This window comes from Apodemus sylvaticus, chromosome 2 (assembly GCF_947179515.1).
Source record: "Apodemus sylvaticus chromosome 2, mApoSyl1.1, whole genome shotgun sequence".
Lineage (NCBI taxonomy): Eukaryota > Metazoa > Chordata > Mammalia > Rodentia > Muridae > Apodemus > Apodemus sylvaticus.
The window spans coordinates 1,785,551-1,804,756 of NC_067473.1; the positions used below are offsets into that span (position 1 = coordinate 1,785,551).

General features: G+C 47.6%; 1 protein-coding gene across 1 annotated transcript in view; it reads left to right on the top strand.

Moving 5' to 3' along the window:
• Positions 1-477: 477 nt before the first annotated feature.
• Positions 478-19,206, top strand: part of Cnpy1 (canopy FGF signaling regulator 1) — a 38,261-nt gene continuing 19,532 nt past the window's right edge. Inside the window, exon 1 of the mRNA XM_052172393.1 lies at positions 478-576. Coding sequence (XP_052028353.1) covers positions 478-576 — 99 coding nt within the window. The remainder of the gene's footprint in view (positions 577-19,206) is intronic.

Sequence of the window (19,206 nt, forward strand, 5' to 3'; positions counted from 1 at the left end):
ATAGGGAAAAACTGTTTCCTAAATGCAGATGTTGGAGGGAAAATCGTTTTTTCATCATCTTAGTAAGGATTTCATTTGTCAATTGAAACCTACAGAACACAACAGTAGAGGCTACGGAGCCCCTAGGTGCAGTTCGCAAAACCTAGCACCTCGTCCAGTCCAATGCCCTAGTCAGGCATCCGTGCCCGCCTGTCAGGCATGTACACAGTACACAGACAAATACTAACACACATACACACAAGCAAACGTTTCTGTTTTCTGTTTTTAGAAATTAAAAGAAAAGACCACTGTACAAAAAGGATGCAAATAACCCAGGTCTTGGTCCTTTTGTCATTGGGTCCTTGTCTCTGAGCCAGAGTCCACACACATCTGTGTTTCAGAACCTCTGTGCCTGTGGGTGAAACATGCACTACCTCTGCCCACCCTGCTCCTCTCACCTGACCATACCATCTGTCTTGTTTAGCATGCAGGGCCCTGATGGATGAGGTGGAGTATGACATCACCAAGGCTCGACAGAAGAAAACCAAGGTGGGCTCCTACCGAATCAGGCCTGACGGGACACAGGAGAGGAAAAAGGTAGCGGAAAAGGAATTATGTGCCAGTGTATAATTGCGGATATGGGCAATTACCAGCCATTTATCCAAACAGCGGTTGGTCTTAATCTTCTAACCTTGCTCTTGTTCAGGGTGTCAGCTCTAAATTGCTTCTGAGTCCTGGGGGACCCAAAGTAATCTTTAAGCTTGAAATTGAAGTATCTCTCTCAGCACCTAAATTTTGTGTTTTGTCAAGTTGGAAGACGTTTCGGCCCCGTTGTTCATCAGAATAAAAAAATAGCGAGCCCATGGTTCCTGGGCAAGACCAGCGGGGAGCCCAGGGAGGGGATGGGGCAGATGCTCAAAGGCTGTGCAGAGCCTCGCTTGGGAACCCCACCCCTCCTCTCCCCGATTCTACAGACTTCCAGCGTGGAGCACAAGCAGAGAGTAAGCTCTCCTCAGGACAGACAGGCCCACGGCCAGGAAGGGGGTTCTCCTTCAAAGGTGCTCAAAGGGGACTTGTCCCCAAGAGTCCACAGTGGCAGTTGCCACAAGGAAAGATGGGCTCAGCCTGCAGGCAGGAAGTCTGGCCAGCTGAGAGGAAGTCAGACATTTTAGGAGACACCATTCCTTCTAAGCACAGATAGTGAACACTGAAACTTAGAATAGCTGTCTCGCTGGTGTCCAGTGTAGGCAAAGCTGAACAGCCCCAGGAATTGGATTCTTGCTGCCTTTTCTTGTGTTAAAGCAAACATGGGAAGAATTTGTCTGCACATCATCTCATTCCTGACATGGTATTCCCACACATTGAGAGGAGGGGAAGAGCCCAGGTCTATATGGAGGCTGACTCTGTGTGTGTGTGTGTGTGTGTGTGTGTGTGTTTGTGTGTCTGTGTCTCTGTGTGTATCTGTATGTCTGTGTGTGTGTCTGTGTCTCTGTGTGTATCTGTGTGTCCGTGTGTGTGTGTGTGCATCTGTGTGTGTCTGTGTCTCTGTGTGTATCTGTGTGTGTGTCTGTGTATGTGTGTGTATCTGTGTGTGTCTGTGTGTGTGTCTGTGTATGTGTGTGTATCTGTGTGTGTGTGTGCACGCTCACATCTGGTGATATCACTTAGAGTAATTTTCATGGAGTAATTGGGGTGACAGGGAAGTAGAGGAAGCATAGAAGGGCATGGAAAGGGTCCATGGGGGTCAGAAGGAAGGGGGTAACTGTTTCCTGGGAGCCACAGCATCCCAGTTGTTAAGCAACAGTTAAGCAATTCCTAATCCTGGAAATGACCTTGCAGAAGAAATAAGACCCTGTGGTACTGACCATTGTAGAAAAGCCAGGCACACAGCTGCTCAGGGAGTTGGATGAACCGACTTGAGCATCTCCCTTCTCGTCCTCCGCAGTGATATCACCAAGGGCTGTCCAGGTATGAATCCCGCACCTTCCTGGAATCCAATCCCAAAAACGAGTTACACTCACCATTCCCTTCTCCTGCTTGACCCACCTGACAAGCTTAACCCAGAGAGGTTTTCTGATTTTCCAGGACACAAAGTAGTACTTTGACACATAGTAGCTTCAAAGGCCCTACTCTGCCACATGGATCGTGGAACATTAGACACGGGCCAAGCTCAAGGTGACAGCAGCGGCCCAGAGCCCATCCTGGGCTCCGCCTGCATGCACATCATGTATATCATAGGTTGAGTTTTATTGCTGGGAGGACTGGCTTGGGGGGGGGGGTCTGGTGGTCAGTCGCTGCCGCTGGCTGTCTCACAGCGGAGTGACTTCCATGGCACCAATCTTAGAGGAATTCCACTAGCTTCAGAGAAAACTGACTGGAGGGTTTCACATCCTTCTACTTAGTGAGTTCTTCTCTCTGTGATCCTGAGCGCCCCCCCCCCCCCCCCAGGGGTTTGCTTCAGTTCTAAACTACTTGGCCAAACCTTAACCACAGGAGTTGTTTGCACAGTGTACCACAGAGGAGACAGCAGCTCAGGTCAGGCCTAGACAGCTTGGACCAGGTTCAGGCCACATAGCCTTGCCCCTGGGGCAGATATAGGGGCATCCCTGTGTCCTTCCTGGAGCTCAGCATGGGTCTCAGAAAATAAAATAGGGTATTTGGTTACACTGCTGGACACTGACTTTCTCACGCACCTCTCTCACAAACCTTTCTTTCTCATACATCCCTTGTCTTGCACAAATTCCCTCTCTTAAGTCGCTCTCTTGCATCCGTCTATCCTGCACCTCTTTGGCACAAACCTTTCTCCCACACTACCTCTTAGGTTACTGGCATCATTTATGGCGTCAGAGAACCCTGTCCACTCCAACACCCGTCCTGACTCTCCAGTTGTAATGAAGCTCCAGAAGGCAGCCATGGCCTGGGTAAATCCCTGGAGCCATCAGGAACCAAGGGCCACAGCCAACCACGGGACTGGGAGTGCCCCATGCTTCTTCCCCTCTGCTGTCCCCTTAGCCTTTGATTTGGCCTTCCCACCTTGTCCCTCTCTGGGTCCTGGATGGCTGCTCTCAGCCCACCCACCCTCCATCCTATCCTTTCTTCCCGGGTACCATACACTGCATGCTCCTGAGTGGAAGCTGCTGGGGGGGGGGGGGGCAAAGGCTAGAGCCATCACATCGCTAAGAGATGCCTTTCCTGCCGTGTAGGGTACAATGCAAGACCCCCAGGCATGTACTGTACTTAGGATTCTGCCTTCAAACAAGAGGAGAGTGATAGATCATTCACCCAGCCAGCCAGGCTGTGAAGGAGAGGTTCAGTCCATCAGGAACTTTAGCCAAAGAGGGGTGCCCATATGGCTCCTAGTAAGACTTTGGTGTCCCAGGGGCTTTCTAGTGGCAATCAAACGAGATGAAGTACTGGGATGCTGCAGGCCCTTCATCTAGACTGCCACCCCTTCCCCACCAAGTGAATGCTTTCTCTTAGGAAGAGTCCTCGCTCAGGAATTGTACCACCTAGTAACTTGAGTGTCCTCAGAGGGGAGGCTCAAAGCCAGACTCTTCCCCTATATCCCCGCACCTTCTTACTAAGTAGGCAGGCAGGATGAAGTTACAAGTTTCATTTGAATGTCCTTTGACATCATCTCCCAGCCAGCAGGGTGTTTTTGGCCAATCTTACAGATATTTGTGAAGGAGCGGATAAAAAACACTTGTTTGGCCACAGGTACTGTGCACTGTCCCCACTCCCATGCACACTACCTACCCTAGTCAGAAACACTCTTCTCATCCCGGAGACTGTTTCTTTTGCCACATTGTGCATATAAACAAGATCTCCTATAGCCAAAGGGAGTATTACCACACCCAGCCCCTTTTGTTTTCGTCTTATGAAGAAATGAACTGACCTCAGAGAACTGTTTCCCAGCTCTGGAGGCTGGGGACAGGTGAGAGACCACGCCTCTGCGCTGCCTCCTTCGGGGCTCTTAATACATCTTCCAGTGTGTTCCAAAGCCGTGTCTGGAATTTGCAATGTGAACTGGGTGCTTCAGAAGTTGGAGCCACTTTGGAGGTATGGTGTCAGGAATGATGTCTTCAGGTGGGGCCAGTGGCGTGGGCCATGGATTCACACTTATGTTTGCATATTGATACCCTAAGCTCAGTCACTGAATACAGGTTGTAATTCTCTATACTAGTTGTCTATAAGGCTGGGAAGTGTGTTATATGATCTAGTCTGGAGGGTTCCTCTGTCTAGAGAAAATCAAGCCACACTATCTGTAAGAAGGCATTTGAACAGACACGTGCCACCAGCCGGGGCTGGTGCCAATTCCAGACTCTCATGTCTTTGGTTCCTTCTCTAGTTTTAACAGCTTGGAGGTAGGCAACAAGACTGAATGGTTCCTTTTACAAACAGAAGATTGACTCAGGAATCATTAGTGACTTGTTGGTTTTTTCTAATGGCATTTATTTGATTTTTTGAGAAGCAAGACAAGCCTCGGTGTCATTTGCTGCTGGCAGAGCTACTGTGTCATGTTCTGTACTCTACAGCACCAATGTCCTCAGGCATCCTGGAGCTGGGCACGTCCAGCATATACTGCTGTACCTGAGGTCCTGCTGGCTAACAAAAGGCGGGTGTTAGGTCATTGTCCCAGTCAGCCAGGAGACAAAGTCCACAGGAACTTTAGCAGCTGCTAGTGACCCTTACAATCAGATTAATGGGGTATTTATAAGAAAACATATAAATGCAAGAAGCCATCTTCTAGAGAAGGAGAACGCTAAGCTATGTTATTTTATATAAAGCATTAACATAAGAAGTAGGCCATGTCTAAAAATCCGAAAGCCACCATAGCAGGTCCCCAACAAGGGAGAGCAGACTAAAGACACTTTGTTTGAGAAGACTATGAACTCAAGAGTGTCACGCTCATTCATGGCTGCCAAGCTTCTCTGCGTGCAGGGGTGCTGGTGGTCACGGCTTGGGGGTTAAAGGCCTGTTTATACAGACAGAGCCTAGACCAGGCGCCCACACATAGGGCCAAGCTCCAGTGGCTGTATCCTTGCTGCTGGACTCACAGCCTCTGAGTTGATGTCTACACTGGGAACTGTAGATCATATAAAGAATTCCTACCAGCCACTGAAATCTAAACTCTGGCTTCCAATGTGAATGCCATACTACAGAAGGCCACAGAAGGCTCTGGAGGGGCCTTAGGATAGCCTAGCAAGAGGAAAGACAGTTTAGTGGACAGCCATATTATGGAAAAACAAACAGCATCTCATTATACCCCCTTTTATTATTGTGGGAAGTCATAGCCCACTTTCCACCTCTAGACTCTTCTACCTCAGCTAAGAAGGCCTCACTCTCACGCCTAGACAAACTAGCACACATGGGTGTGGAACCTGCTATGACCCTCTCAGAAATACCCAGACTCAGGACAGGTGCTGGCCTGTCCCATTACAGAGTGGAGATAGAAGTTAGTGCCTACTCTGTGTCACATCCCCTGCAAGTGTGCCACTCAAGGGATACAGAGTCCAGTGGAACACGGGTTGTCCTTGTTCTATAAAGAGTCCTATGAGGAAAACAGAGGGTGAGACCTTCCTCGACATCAGGATATCTCTTTCCTTTCCATGACCTCTCAGCTACCTGGCATGACATGAGCAAGGCTCCTCGTGGCCAGGGACAATAAGTTCATCCCTTTCCCCAACTCTGTACCTCCAGATCACCTCACAGAGGACAAACACCAGTGGATAGATGGATGGATGGATGAATGGATGGATGGTAAATAGACAGATGGATGAATAGATGGATGGGTAGATGATGGTGGATGGATGAGTAGATGATAGATGGTAGATAGATAGATAGATAGATGAGTAGATGGATAGATGAGTAGATGGATAGACGAAAGGGTAGATGGATAAATGTATGAATAGACAAATGAATAGATGGATGAATAGATAGATGAAAGGATGAATAGACAAATGGATGGATAGATAGATGGATGGGTAGATGGATGGATAGATGGATTGTTGGATAGATGGATGGATAGATGGATGGATGGATAGATATATACATGTATGGATATATAGATGTATGTATGTATGTATGGATGGTTGGATGGATGGATGGATGGATGGATGGATGGATGGATGGACAGGGTGTTGATACTGGTGCTGAATAGTCAGCAAGTTATACCTGTCAGGTCTTACCCACCACCATGTTGAATATCTAGGCCATTTCAGTGGATTGAAAGAGAACTTCCTGAGGCTGTTTCTGTTCCTAGTGTGACTGCACTGGAGAAGAGGTGACTGATCAGAGGAACGTGCCTGAGCACCCAGTCAAGCCCAGCATAAAAGCCCTATTATCTCTTGTATGGGGTGGACACTCAGGATGGTGATAAAGAGGCTTTCTCAAGGGGTAAATAATAGCACAAATTAGAAGGCAATCCTGCCATCTCTCCACACTGCAGCCCCTTTCCTGCCAACTGATGTCCATCTTTGTTCCTGAAGATTAATGAGTGTGGAGGGGACAGTTAGCTCTTGTATTCCTGATGTCAAGTAGAGCTCAAGTGCAGCCTCTTGAACCGTGTCTTTTCTTCCCCTGTTCTGTGAGTTCTGGATACTCTGACTCTTCCCAGAGCTGTCTACCACACCAGGCCTACCGTGTGTGAAGAGGACAGCTGTGAACTGAGGAGAGAGGTGGGCTTTTATTTGGGTTTAAGGTTGTTTCTTTTTTATGTTTTGTTTTTGCAGATCCAGTGACTAGGGCATAGCTCCAAGACAGATATCCTGAGCTCACTGCCCTAGCTAAGGCAGGCTGCCACCTCCTGACCTACCTTCCCCACAGGCAGCGAGCAGGGCCTCCCAGGGCCTGGTAGTGCCGCCCAGTGCTCCTACGCCCTTCTGCCTATGGAGTGCTGTTTTTCCATTGAGGCCTGCCCAGGCAGCCTTTGGGGCAGAACTGGCTGGCTGAGATTTGGGATTGCTCCATCCATCCAAGTCTGTATATGCACATTTGTGTGCCTGGGTGTGTATGCTCAATTATATGTATGTGCATTGCATGTACCTGTGTGTGCACCTGATAAGTTTGCACACATGTATGTCTGCACATGTGTGTAAGTGAATCTATGTGAGCACATGCACATGTGTGTGTGTACACATGAGAATAAGTGGGTGGCTATCAGAAACACAGGTTCTTATTTGCTTTTCAGAGCAGAGACAGCCTGGGCACGACTGTGGATGGTGTGGTGCTATTTAGCTACAACAATGACACCTTGATTGATTAGGAAGCTCTTGGTATCCCAGAGCTGGGAAGGGAAGATATGTCATTTTTTCTGCTTACTGGGCAGGACTCACAGGGCGTCTTGTGGGACTTGTGCTGTTCCGGGAAGAGCCAGCAGGTGGATCTTTTCCCCAATGCCTCTCATCCTCCCAGACCCTCTCAAAGCTCCCTTCCCGCCCCAAACCTAGGGAATTTAACATTTGTGTCTTCTCCACTAGTATGGGGAGGGGCTTTGGATTAAAAAGGGGGGAAAGAGTGTCTTAATCCTCCTAGTGGGCATTGAGAAAATGTGGAGCAGCCAGACTCTAAAGTTTGGCCACTTGAAGGGAGGAAGAGCTTCCCCATCAGAAGCAGGTAATTACAAACTTCTCAAAGAAAATCCCCCAATCCCCAGATGTTGTTCTCTGTTCGAAGGTGATCGGTTCCTGGCTTTATACGGTCTGATTTTGCATGCTTCACCCATGGCCTCTCGTGAGCACATACAATGACTCTGTTCTGCCCTGAAAATGGCCCAAACCTTCCCCCCTTTTGGAGAATGGTGCACTCCAAGACTAAGACAGCCTCATTTGTTGGCCCGCTAAAAATGTCAGGCCCTGTTGGGTACCTGGCTCTTTCCCTCACCTCCCTCCTCTGCCCTGGGCTTCCTGTGAGGAGCTTCCTGAGTCTGCAGGATGGCTGCAGCAGGCAAGGGAAACCTCCTGGAGACAGAGCTTCTCAAGTCAGCTGTCACACTGTGCGCCTGAGAAGGCCGCCCCGCCTCACTTACTCGTGGCTAGTGGGCCTACCGTGGACATTCATTACAGATAGCATCTTCTCCCTGGGAGGAGGCTTGTGAGTAGTGCTGGTTTGAATACTGGGGAGCTGGTGATGTGGAGTAAGGGACAGAGGAGCAATTTCTGTTTTCTGAAGATGGAGTGAGGTAGGTGTGTTCAGAGGCGCTGGTTCCCTGAGCTGGACCTTCCTTACAGTGTTCTCCTGGCCAGGGGAGACACCCTGCTTCAGGCTGCACCTCACAGGAGTGTGGGATGGTCTCCTTAAAGTGCTGTGGGTTTATAATTCAAATCGTTCAGCTAGACTTTGTTTTCTTTAAATCTAGAATACTTCTGAGAGGGAAGCAGAAGGCATTGTAAAATCAAACCGAGTCCTGGGAGCACAGAGCTGCTGGGTGGGCAACGTGCTTGCTACGCATGCACGAGAAGTCCTCAGCACCACATTACAGCTGTGTGCAGCAGCAGGGCCTGCACCTCGGTGCTGAGAAGGCAGAGAGGATCCCTTGGGCTTGCTGCCGGCAAACCCATGAGCTCCAGGTTCAGGGAGACACTGTCTCAGAAAACAAGGTTTCAACAGTGGAGAGAGACAACAGATGTCACACAGACTGTTTCATCTGAGGATCGGGAAAGCCCCTCTACAAGGGTGGTTTAAAGGTTAGGACCCAGAGGGAAGGAAGAGGCTAGAGAGAAAAGAGTGTGCACTGCTTTTACAGAGGACCCAAATTCCACCTATGTCAGGTGACTCAAAACTGTGTGTAACTTCAGCTCCTAGAAATGTAACATCCTCTTCTGCTTCCATGGGCACCAGCACGCATGTGCACACATGTGCACACTCATACCCACACACATACACATAACTAAACATTCAAAAAATAAATCATAAAAAAAAAAGCCTTAGACTGTTCATAATGGTTCAGGGTTTTAATCCCGGCACTTAGCAGACAGAGGCAAGCAGATCTCTGTGAATTCAAGGCCAGCTTGGTCTGCATAGAAATTCTGGGATAGCCAGGACTACACAGAAATACCCTGTTTCAAAGCCCTAGAGGCAGACAGAGAGCCCACAGGGACCTCACTGACTATCTTCTGCCAGAGGCATAGATAGAACTCTCTTTGTCGTGAGCTGCCTAAATTTCATTCAGAAGCTGTCTAAACTCTGCAGAGATCATCTCCAAGACTTCAATGGAAGCTGACTCCTGCTTACCATGTTGATCAGACATTCCACAGTACATGCTCCACGGTCCTTCCGGATCCCATACAAATCGGGACACGCATAGCAGCTAGAAGCAGTCACAACCAGAGCCTGTCTTTGGCCAGGCTCTTGCTGTTGCTCTTGGACATTCTGGGATGTACTGGTCACAGGGCCTAGCTCTATGATGATGAGGCCAAGGAACCCTCTCCCCATGGAGCCCTGGCCCTGGGCCTGCCCTCTAGAGTCTGACATTCCTGCAGGGATTTCCTGTCCGTTGTCTGCCTGTGTGTCTGAAAGAGGCCGGAGCTCCCAAAGGGTCAACTGAGCAGCTCTCAGGAAGCACAAGGACAAATAAGGAATTATCCCTGCTGAATGCCTACTCTGCCCCACTCTGTGCTCCCATTTGTGGGGGAAGTGCTGACATCCTATGCTTAGAGCAAGCAGGAGGAGGGCCTGATGAAAGAAGGCAGATGGAAATTAGGCCCTAGAGAGAGGGAGATAATGTTTCCACCCTGGGCCCAGCATTCCCTGGATGGACAAGCTCAAGACCTTAGTGATGGGGATGGCTACGGGCATGTGGACTCGACCCACCCGAGCTTTCAGGGTTCAAACTCAGGCTGCCCAGGGCTTGCTGGGCAAGAGCTGAGACATCTTACCAGCTTGCATTCATTTCTTTTAAACATCTGAGTTGCTTGTCTTACCCTCCCAAATTTAAATGTCATAAGTAGTCTCATTCTTTAGTTTATAGAACCTGAGATGAAGAAATCCTGGAATTTAGGTTAGTATTAAGTAACAGGGCCTTGTAGGAAATATAGATCCAATTCTTTGAAATATCATTTTAACTATAAAAACACTCAGCATAGAAAGATCAATTATCTAGAGTTTATGCATAGAATGAACCCAAGTTTTACTCTTTTTAGAAGCTCTGTCTGTTCATGGCTGGTAAATGGCTCAGTGGGTAAAGGCTTGCCCACAACCTGACAACCTGAATTCAATCTCTGGAATCTAAATCAAGGTGGGAGGGGAGAAGCAGCTCCTTCAAATTGTCCCCTGATCTTCACACACATGCTGTGGCATGTGAGAGATTAAGAGAGAGATTGAGAAAGAGAAACTGAGAGAGAGAGAGAGAGAGAGAGAGAAAGGAAGCTACACACAGTTTTGAGCCCCCTGACATAGGTGGAATTTGGGTCCTCTGTAAAAGCAGCACACACTCTTATGAAAGGTCTATCCAGGTTAGTTGACAGAGAGAGGTCTAAGTCCCATCCAAGGCAGCAGCCGAGACCTGCAGAGAGCTGATGGCGTGCTGGGTGCTTGCCCTGGAGTGGACTCTCAGCGGCTTGGCAAACAGGCACACTGGTTCTGTGTCAAGAGTGAGTACACAGAATTGAGCATGGATCAAGTCCATGGGGTCCTAGGTAGGGAGAACCTCACCTTGTGATCAAAGTCTGGGTTCACAGAGCTATGGGACACATAACCTCCTGGTTTCAACCAGCCTAATGGCTCACTTTTTTGTGAAAATTGGGAGGGGGCTTGAGATAGTGTTTCTCTGTGTAGTCCTGGCTGTCCTGGAACTCACTGTAAACCAGGCTGTCCTCAGATTCACAGAGATATGCCTGCCTCTGCTTCCTGAGTGCTGGGATTAAAGCTGGCCTGGTGACTTTATCTCACTGCTGGGGATTGGGAATGGGACGAATCTGCTGCTGTTTGGCAGGAAGAGATTGGAGAGGCTGTTCAATGGCCTGTGAGGCACCGGGCGGCCCCCATCGCAGGCTCTGGGATGCTGGCAGAGGATCTATCGTTGAGCATAGACCCCCGGGTAAACACTAAGCAGACACAGGCACAGTCGGTTCTAGCACAGAGACTGGTCTCACAGACACAGGTGCCATCCTAGCTGCTTCAATATCCCAGTAAGGGCAGACACACAGACATGATATAACACAGCCGGGATGGGGGGTGGGGTTCTGGCTACAACCATTTCAACCTGAATAGCTTCACCTGGGAACCTCAGTGTGTGTTTTAGGCACTGCCATTGCCATTTATGGAAATGGTAAAAGCCATTGGTTCAGATGAGGCGATTCGGGGTAGAGGGACCTAGATCCAGTGTCTGGAGACCTCGTAAGAAGATGAGACAGACCCTCAGAGGACATTGGAGTTAACTGGAGAGAGAGGGAGACCGAGGTTAGAGCACCACCAGGCCTGCATATCAGAGCTCACCAACAAAACCCAACAATATCAGAGAGAGAGAGAGAGAGAGAGAGAGAGAGAGAGAGAGAGAGAGAGAGAGAGAGCAGTCTGCTGACACCTCACTTTTGGACTTCTGACCTTGGGAACTAACATTTCTGACAGGCAGTCGAGAAACCAAAGACAGCAGAAAACATCTAATTCCGTGAGACTGGGGGCGAGCCTATGAGGAGTGGGCTCTCTGAGGTTCAGCAGCCTATGCCATGAGAAGTGTGTGCAAATGCGGTTTCAAGTATTTCCTATAAGAATTTTTGGCAGGGGTGTGGTGGTACACGCCTTTAATCCTGGCACTCAGGAGATGGAAGTAAGCAGATCTGGTCTACAAAGCAAGTTCTAGGACAGCCAGGGCTACACAGAGAAACCCTGTCTCAAAACACAACACAACACAACACAACATAACACAACAAAGCCAGAGTTTTGGCATGATCAGGAGCCCTTGCTCTGCCCTCTCTGGTTTCTGCCCCCCATGCTCATGTTCTCCTCACCCAGAGGCGTCCTCATAGGTGGAGTGTCTGGCCATAATACGGTCTTTAATAAAAGAGGGAAAGTTTGAAAGGCAAGGTGATTTCAAAAAACAAACACACACCACAAGGTGCTCTGTGGGGGTGCAGACAGTGACATGCGGATGGGATGGGACTTACGGTCAGGAGTGTGTGTTGTGAGTGTCCCCCCACCCCTGCAGACACCAGAACTTCCTGTCTTGCTAGTTGAACTGGGAAATGACTCCAGTGTAGTGTCCTGTGAAGTCGGCTGGTCTTGAACTCACAGAGACCAGGCTACCTTGCTCCCAAGTGCTAGGGTTAAAGTAGTACTCCACCGTGCTCAGCTCCTTGTGAATTTATTTTCCCATAGTGATGGGAACCAACCAGCGCTGGCTCCTGGGTCTCCCAGGAAACCCCCAAACAGAGGTTCAGCCTGGAGCAGGGGATCCTGAATTGTCTCTAAAGGAATGTCAGGGTGTATTTTATCTAATAGCTCCTCTTTGAAGTTTCTTTTCCATTTAGTTTTGGTGTTTTGAGACAGGGTTTCTCTGTGTGGCCCTGGCTGTCCTGTAACTCAATCTGTAGACCAGGCTGGCTTCGAACTCACCTCTACCTATCTCTGCCTCCCAGCAACGGAATAAAAGTTGGCTGTATTTTGGATTCTCAAGTGTTTTTTATTGACATTTTTAAATTATAAAATAGTATGTTGTAATATTAACCACAGATGGAACAGTTCTGTTTATCAACACTTTCAATTACAAAAGTTTCAGTTTCCTGCAAGCTTACTGAGGTCCAAAAATAATAAATGGAAAATCCCAGAAGATAATTCAGGAAGAAGGGTTTCATGATATATTGTCAAGACAGAATTTTGTACCCTAGGGTTTCTTATTTGAAGAATATTCAAAATATTTTTATTTCCAAACATTGATATTTAGCAAATCATTTCGACTGGATTTTAATTATTCGAGTTTAGTCTACTCTGCGGGCTAATTTTATGTCCACAGCTAGAGTCACCTGGGAAGAAGGAACCCCAGTTGGGAAAATGCTGTTACAAACGGGTCTGTAGACAGGCCTGTGGAGCTTTCTCTTTAATGACGATTGAGGAGGGAGGGCCCACTGTGGGTGGGTCACCCTTGGGCTAAGGTCCAGGGTGCTCTAAGAAAGCAGGCTGAGCAAGGCAGGAAGGCGGCCATGAGCTGTGTTCCTCCCTGGCCTCTGCATCAGCAGGACCTGGCTCCAGTGTCCTGCCTGACCTCCCAGGGTGGGAGCCACAAGCTGTAAGAGGAAATAAACCCTTTCTTTCCCAGGTCACTTTTGGTCATGATGTTTTACCACAGTAACAGAAACCCTAACTAAAACATCTCTGCCTTAGGTAATAATCAAACTTATAAATTATCTTAAAAGCCATCTTAAATGGGTGGTTTGTACTGACCCTGTGTCCCTTTGCCCCTCGTTTTATTTTTTTTTTTTAAAAAGAAACCTCCATTGCTTTTTTTCTAGATTTACTTGTTTATTATATATAAATAAGTACACTGTAGCTATCTCCAGACAACCCAGAAGAGGGCATCACATCCCATTACAGATGGTTGTGAGCTACCATGTGGTTGCTGGGGATTGAACTCAGGACCTTCGGGAGAGGAGAGCAGTCAGTGCTCTTAACCGCTGAGCCATCTCTCCAGCCCCTCGTTTTGCATTTTTTTGCAGTGAGATCTTGCTGTGCAGTCCAATCTAGCCTTGAATGCGCTATAAAACTCAGGCTGTCTTGAACTGTGGCAGTTCAATCTCTTGAGTGCTGAGATTGTGCGAGCCACTCCACTGGGGTCATGTGGATTTTAGAGCCATCTCCTTGTGTAGCCTAGGCTGGGTAGTAGGTGGGACCCCAGGTGTGTAGCACACACCCTCTCTCATTGCTCTCTGCCTTCTTCAATGTAGCGATTTGCTATGGCAGCATATGGAATAGCAGTTGTTAATTCATGCTCATGCGAAAAACAGACTGAACTTTTAAAAGTCATTGTTGTTATGTTTGCGTGTGTGTGTGTGCATGTGTGTGTGTGTGTGCATGTGTGTGTGTGTGTATGTGTGTGTGTGTGCATGTGTGTGTTGTGTGCGTGTGTGTGTGTGTACAGAGACAAGAGGACAGCTTGTAGGAGTTGGTTCTGGTCCTCCACCATGTGCATCTTGGGGACTGAACTCAGGTTTCCGGACTTGGCAGAAATTGCTTTTACCCACTGAACACCCGCCCTAAAGTTCTTCATATGTATGTGCATATGTGAAAACAGGATTATCTGTGGTTTGGGGCATCTGGGTCTCTGTTAGTGAGGGGAGCTGACCATACATGGAAAAATTCTGTGAACTGCCTCCACCCTGCCCTAGTCCATCCACCCTCTCAGACTTAACACCTTCCCAACTGTCCCCCGTCTCAAGGAAATGCCTGTGTAGCAGATGCTGAGTGTTTTCTTGGCCTTGATCATTTTTTAACTGTAGTAAGATTATAATATATATTTTTTCCTCCACTGAAGAATATAGAAATGTTAAGTAAGCTTATTGTTACACATACATACTTTTCTCTTGGGATAGGCCTAATTGTGTCACCTCAAATTCATATGACAAAGCTTTTCCTCCATGATTGTTTAGAGGCAGGTGAGTCTTAGGTAAGACCCTGACCTGATAGGAAGACAGCCCAGAGCGCACAGTGTCATTTGTGGACACTGCTCCATCACTGGGAACTGAACCATCCAAACTTTGATCACGCCCCAGAGTGGGCAGTGTCATTTGTGAACACAGCTGTTACTAGAACTGAACCGTCCAATCCAAACCTTGATCTTGGACTTTTGACCTCCAGGAGAGAGTGAGAGGAACTGTAATGTTTACATCTTGTCAAGTGTCACAGTGAGAGGTTTGATGGTACAGGCCATGAGGCATCTCAGTCAGTAAACACACACACACACACACACACACACACACACACACACACACGCACACGCACACGCACACGCACACGCACACACACACACCATCTTCTACAACAGTGAGTGGAGATATACAGAGGTTTTTAAAATGGGTCCCAGGAGCTCAGACCCTTCTCCTGCTGGTAAACTTTCTGGGCCCTTCCAGATTTTTTCCATCCAGCACTATTACAGCAAACCTCTTGGACTGGAGTTACAAGTGGTTGTAAACTGTCACATGAGTGCTGAGAATCACACCAGGGTCCTCAGGACCTTCTTCTTTCAGTGCCTGGTGTCCAGGAGCTTGCACTTGGCAGCAGATATGTTACCGAAATTCACCCCAGCCTTGCTCACCTGAGTTTATAGAACAGATTCTAGATTCTTCAGTGGTTTGGGGTCAGACCAGTTAGCTTATACACATTTTTAACTTTTGTCCATGTCCCTGGATAACCTCCCCAAGGCCTCAGCATTTCGTAATCCAACTGACAATGTAGGAAAGAATATGCTCTGTTTTACTTTTGCCCATTATAGAAAATACCACTTGTCCTCTCTTTGGTGACACAGTAAGAGAAAAAGGTATCATTTCGCTCCTGTTTCAATTTCCCTTCCTGGCCTGCAGTGAGCGGTCTCTCTTGTCTGGGGTTCCTGCATCTGCTTGCTTATTTGCAGCTTCTCCCATTTTCCCATCAGATTATGGTTTGTACTTTATTATTTTGTATCTCTGTCCATCGCTGCGGGCTTCCTGAGCTGTGATGCACACCAGCTGGGCGTCTCCCACACACAGACTCCTCCCCTTTCACTGTGCTTTTGGGGCCTGGCTTTGTCATGCAAATGGTTTTCTGGGTTTTCTTCCCTGGTCCCTGCTTCTTTTCTAGCTTTCCTGTAATGTCTGTGATGAACATATCTTTTACTCTGAGTCTCAATTCCAGCTCTCTCTTCCTAGTGGATAGCAAGTCCCCTGTGTTGGCACTATCTCCTAAACAAGCCTTCCTCCCCAACTGACCTGGAAAGCCGTTGTGTCTGCCACCTTAAGAAATATAGTTATTTACTATATTGTAGTGAGAATTCTGGAATTTCGGTTTCTTTAAAAAACGCAGGCATATAAGAATATATTTTCGTTTTAATCCCAGGTGTTGGGACATGGGGCTGCTTCACGGCAACTGACTATTGCGTGACTCGTGTTCTAGTAGGGTCATGGTTTTGCCAGGTGCAGATAGTTTCTATGTTTGTGTGATGTTTGGAATTCCGAGGACTTTTCAGAGGGTACATAAATACTATGTCCTGAGAGGTGGTAGTGTATTGTTGGTTATTGTTGGTCGAGGTTGATTGTGGTTTGTAAAGTAGTCACACCCAAAGGAGAAACAAGAAGAAATTAGATATCCTAATGGTGAAGATCAAACTTGCCCCAAGGAATCCAATGTCCCTAACCAGCAGGAAGTAGTCTAATGATAACATCGCCCCTTTCTGACCCCTGACTTCATTCACAGATCTCTTTTCTTTTTTTTTTTTCTTTTTTCTTTTTTTTTTTTTTGATCCTTTTTTCCTTTCTTATTTAGCATTATGGGGTTGAAAGGGTAGAAAAGGGGGTGGAGGAAGGTGGGAAAAAGAAGAACCAACAAAGTAGCCAAAGACAGCTAAATGTATGAGTCTCTTACTTACATGTGTGTCTGTGCAAAACTTGTGTACATAGCTTCCAGGGGGCAGAAGAGGATTCCCTAGGACTGGAGTTACAAATGGTTGTAAGTTACCATGTGGGTGCTGGGAATCCAACCAGGATCCTCTGGAAGAGTAGCCAGTGCTCCTAACTCCTGAGCCATCTCTACAGCCCAGTGTCTGTCACCTTTAGAAACAAGTTTCTAGAAGACAGAGGAATTTACATTTGTTCTCATGTTTGGGATTTTTAAAATATTTTATTTGCAAACTGCAATTCTCTATCCTGAAGCTTTGGGGAGGGGGTATTTTTTGTTTTGTGCATTTGTTTTGAGACAGCATCTCCTGGAACCCAAGGTGGCCTCAAATTCTGAACTTCTGAATTCCCTACTTTCACCTCAGGAGTGCTGACATTAGCGACATGGCCCATTATGCTTGGTTTCCATGGTGCTGGGGACTGAACACGGGGTTCATATATGCTGGGTAAGCACTCTAAACATGAGCCAGTCCTCCTGAAGCTTATTTTAAAAAATATATGTATATGTATGTCTGTGTATTTGGCATATGTGTTGGGGTTCTTGTAGAAGCTGGTTGTGTACATAGCACCCAGAAACCAGAAGATTCCCTAGGACTGGAGTTACAGATGCTTGTGAGCCACCATGTGGTTGCTGGGAATCAAACCAGGATCCTCTGGAAGAGCAGCCAGTGCTCTTAACTGCTGGGCCATCTCTCCAGCCCATCTGGTTGTAAGCCATGTAGACATTGGGAGTCAAACTTGGGTCATCTAGAAGAGCCAGAAAGGTTGTTAGCTGCTGGTTTTAGGTGCCTTCTTATGCACTGTGCACCACAGTATTTTGTTCACAGTTCACCCTTGTTTCTGTCAGATAAATCAGTGACGGAAAAAATGGTTCACACGGCCTCTTACCTTATCAGTTTCGGAAGGTCCTTTGGGACTGGCTACTTCCACTGTGTTGTGAAGCCTAGGTTTTAATGTTTTATTTTATGTGTACAGGTGTTTCACTTGCATGTATATCTATGCACCACGTGTATTCCTTTTTCCCCAACAGACCAGAAGAGAGTGTCATGCCCCCTGGAGCTGGAGTTATATATGACTGTGAGCTGCCAGGTGGGTGCTGGAAACTGAACCCAGGTCTTCTGCAGGAGCAGACAGTGCTCTTAACCTCTGAACAGCCTCTGTAGCTCTGTTGTGAAGTCTAGAAAAGCAACAAAGTCATGGGAAAGGAGAGGAGTTATTCACCAGACCAGTAGCCAGGTGTGTCACTTGCTGCTAGGAATCTGTACTGTGAGAATTTAGCTGGTGATGCCCAGGGTAGAGAGAGAGCCACATGTGGGATTGGAACTGTCATTTTAAGAGCAAGGTACAGTGGAGTGGTCTTGTGGGAGCCCTGTTGTCCCTGAGAGAGATTCTGCCTTATAGTGAGCCTGATGGTCAGAGGGTAGGTCTGAGAAGGACCTTTGGACAACCCACCCTCTTCTGCATATCCACTCATATGCTAAGTTGTCAGGATCAGACCAGCTAGCCTGAGTTTAAGATCTGGTAACAGTGTTTTTGATATAGTGGGGATACAAAGACCTCATTAACTAAAGTCTCCAGTTAAGAAGCAAAACCTGGCATTACTACTTGGGCATAGAGAAAGACTGGAGAAGACAGATGATTTAATACTCCTGAACAGATAAAAATAGTAATGATCAGCAGGCACAAAGCAGAGAGAGAATTAAAGATTATTGTAGCTTAGTGCAGAATTAGGGTTAACTAGCCAAATGCTGACAGTGCATGCCACTCATTTATAAAGACAAACAAATGCTGTGACTGAGTCCTGCATGTGTGAAAGGTTGAGTATCACCAGCCTAATCTTTGGGGCCCTGGAGAAGAGAAGCCCCTTCCCTGTCTCTGTCCAGGAAGGTGTGGCTTTTCAGTGACTTGTACCTTGTGGAAGAGGTATGTGGAACTGTGCATGGCAGCCTTCTGTCCTCCAGGGCTGCACAGCAAAGGGGAATAAGTAAGCTGTGCCTTCTCATAGCACACCTGGGACCAGAGTTCAACACTGAGTATGGCAGGGTGGCCCTCCTGAGGACTCATGAGGAAGAAAAGCCCAGTCCAGGATCTTCCAGGAAACCCTTGGGAGGTGTTTTCCTACTCAATAGGGTTCTTGCCTGGGGAATGCAACATCTTAGTCCATCTCTGGGGTCACATGGTTGTGGCCTTGAGTGCCCATGCCTCTCTCATTTTGCTGTAAGGGCACCCATCACATGGACTTCAGAACCCATCCTAACACAGGACCTTGGCTTAACCATGCCTGTGAGACCCTTTCCCAACAAACTGCACACATGGAGGTTAACATCAGGACTTGAGTATATGCTTTGTGGACACAATTCTACCACCAAGCAGAAAGAGCTGGATGACCCAGACACTTCACTGGTTCCATCATCTCCCATTGCACCTTCTTGCAAAGTATTCTTGTATGGGTGGTGTGTAGGGCTCAACCCAGTCCCATTGCGTCTCAGACTCTCCTGTGGTTGAGTAGTTCTGGGGCAAGCACTGTGTCCTGAGGGCTGAGGCTGAGGTTTCCCACCATTCCTACCGGCCAGCAGCATATGCTCTTTCTCCTTCTGCATGGTTCCCTATGGGAGAGACCTTAACGTGTGCCTTGATGCCCCCTCATGGAAGG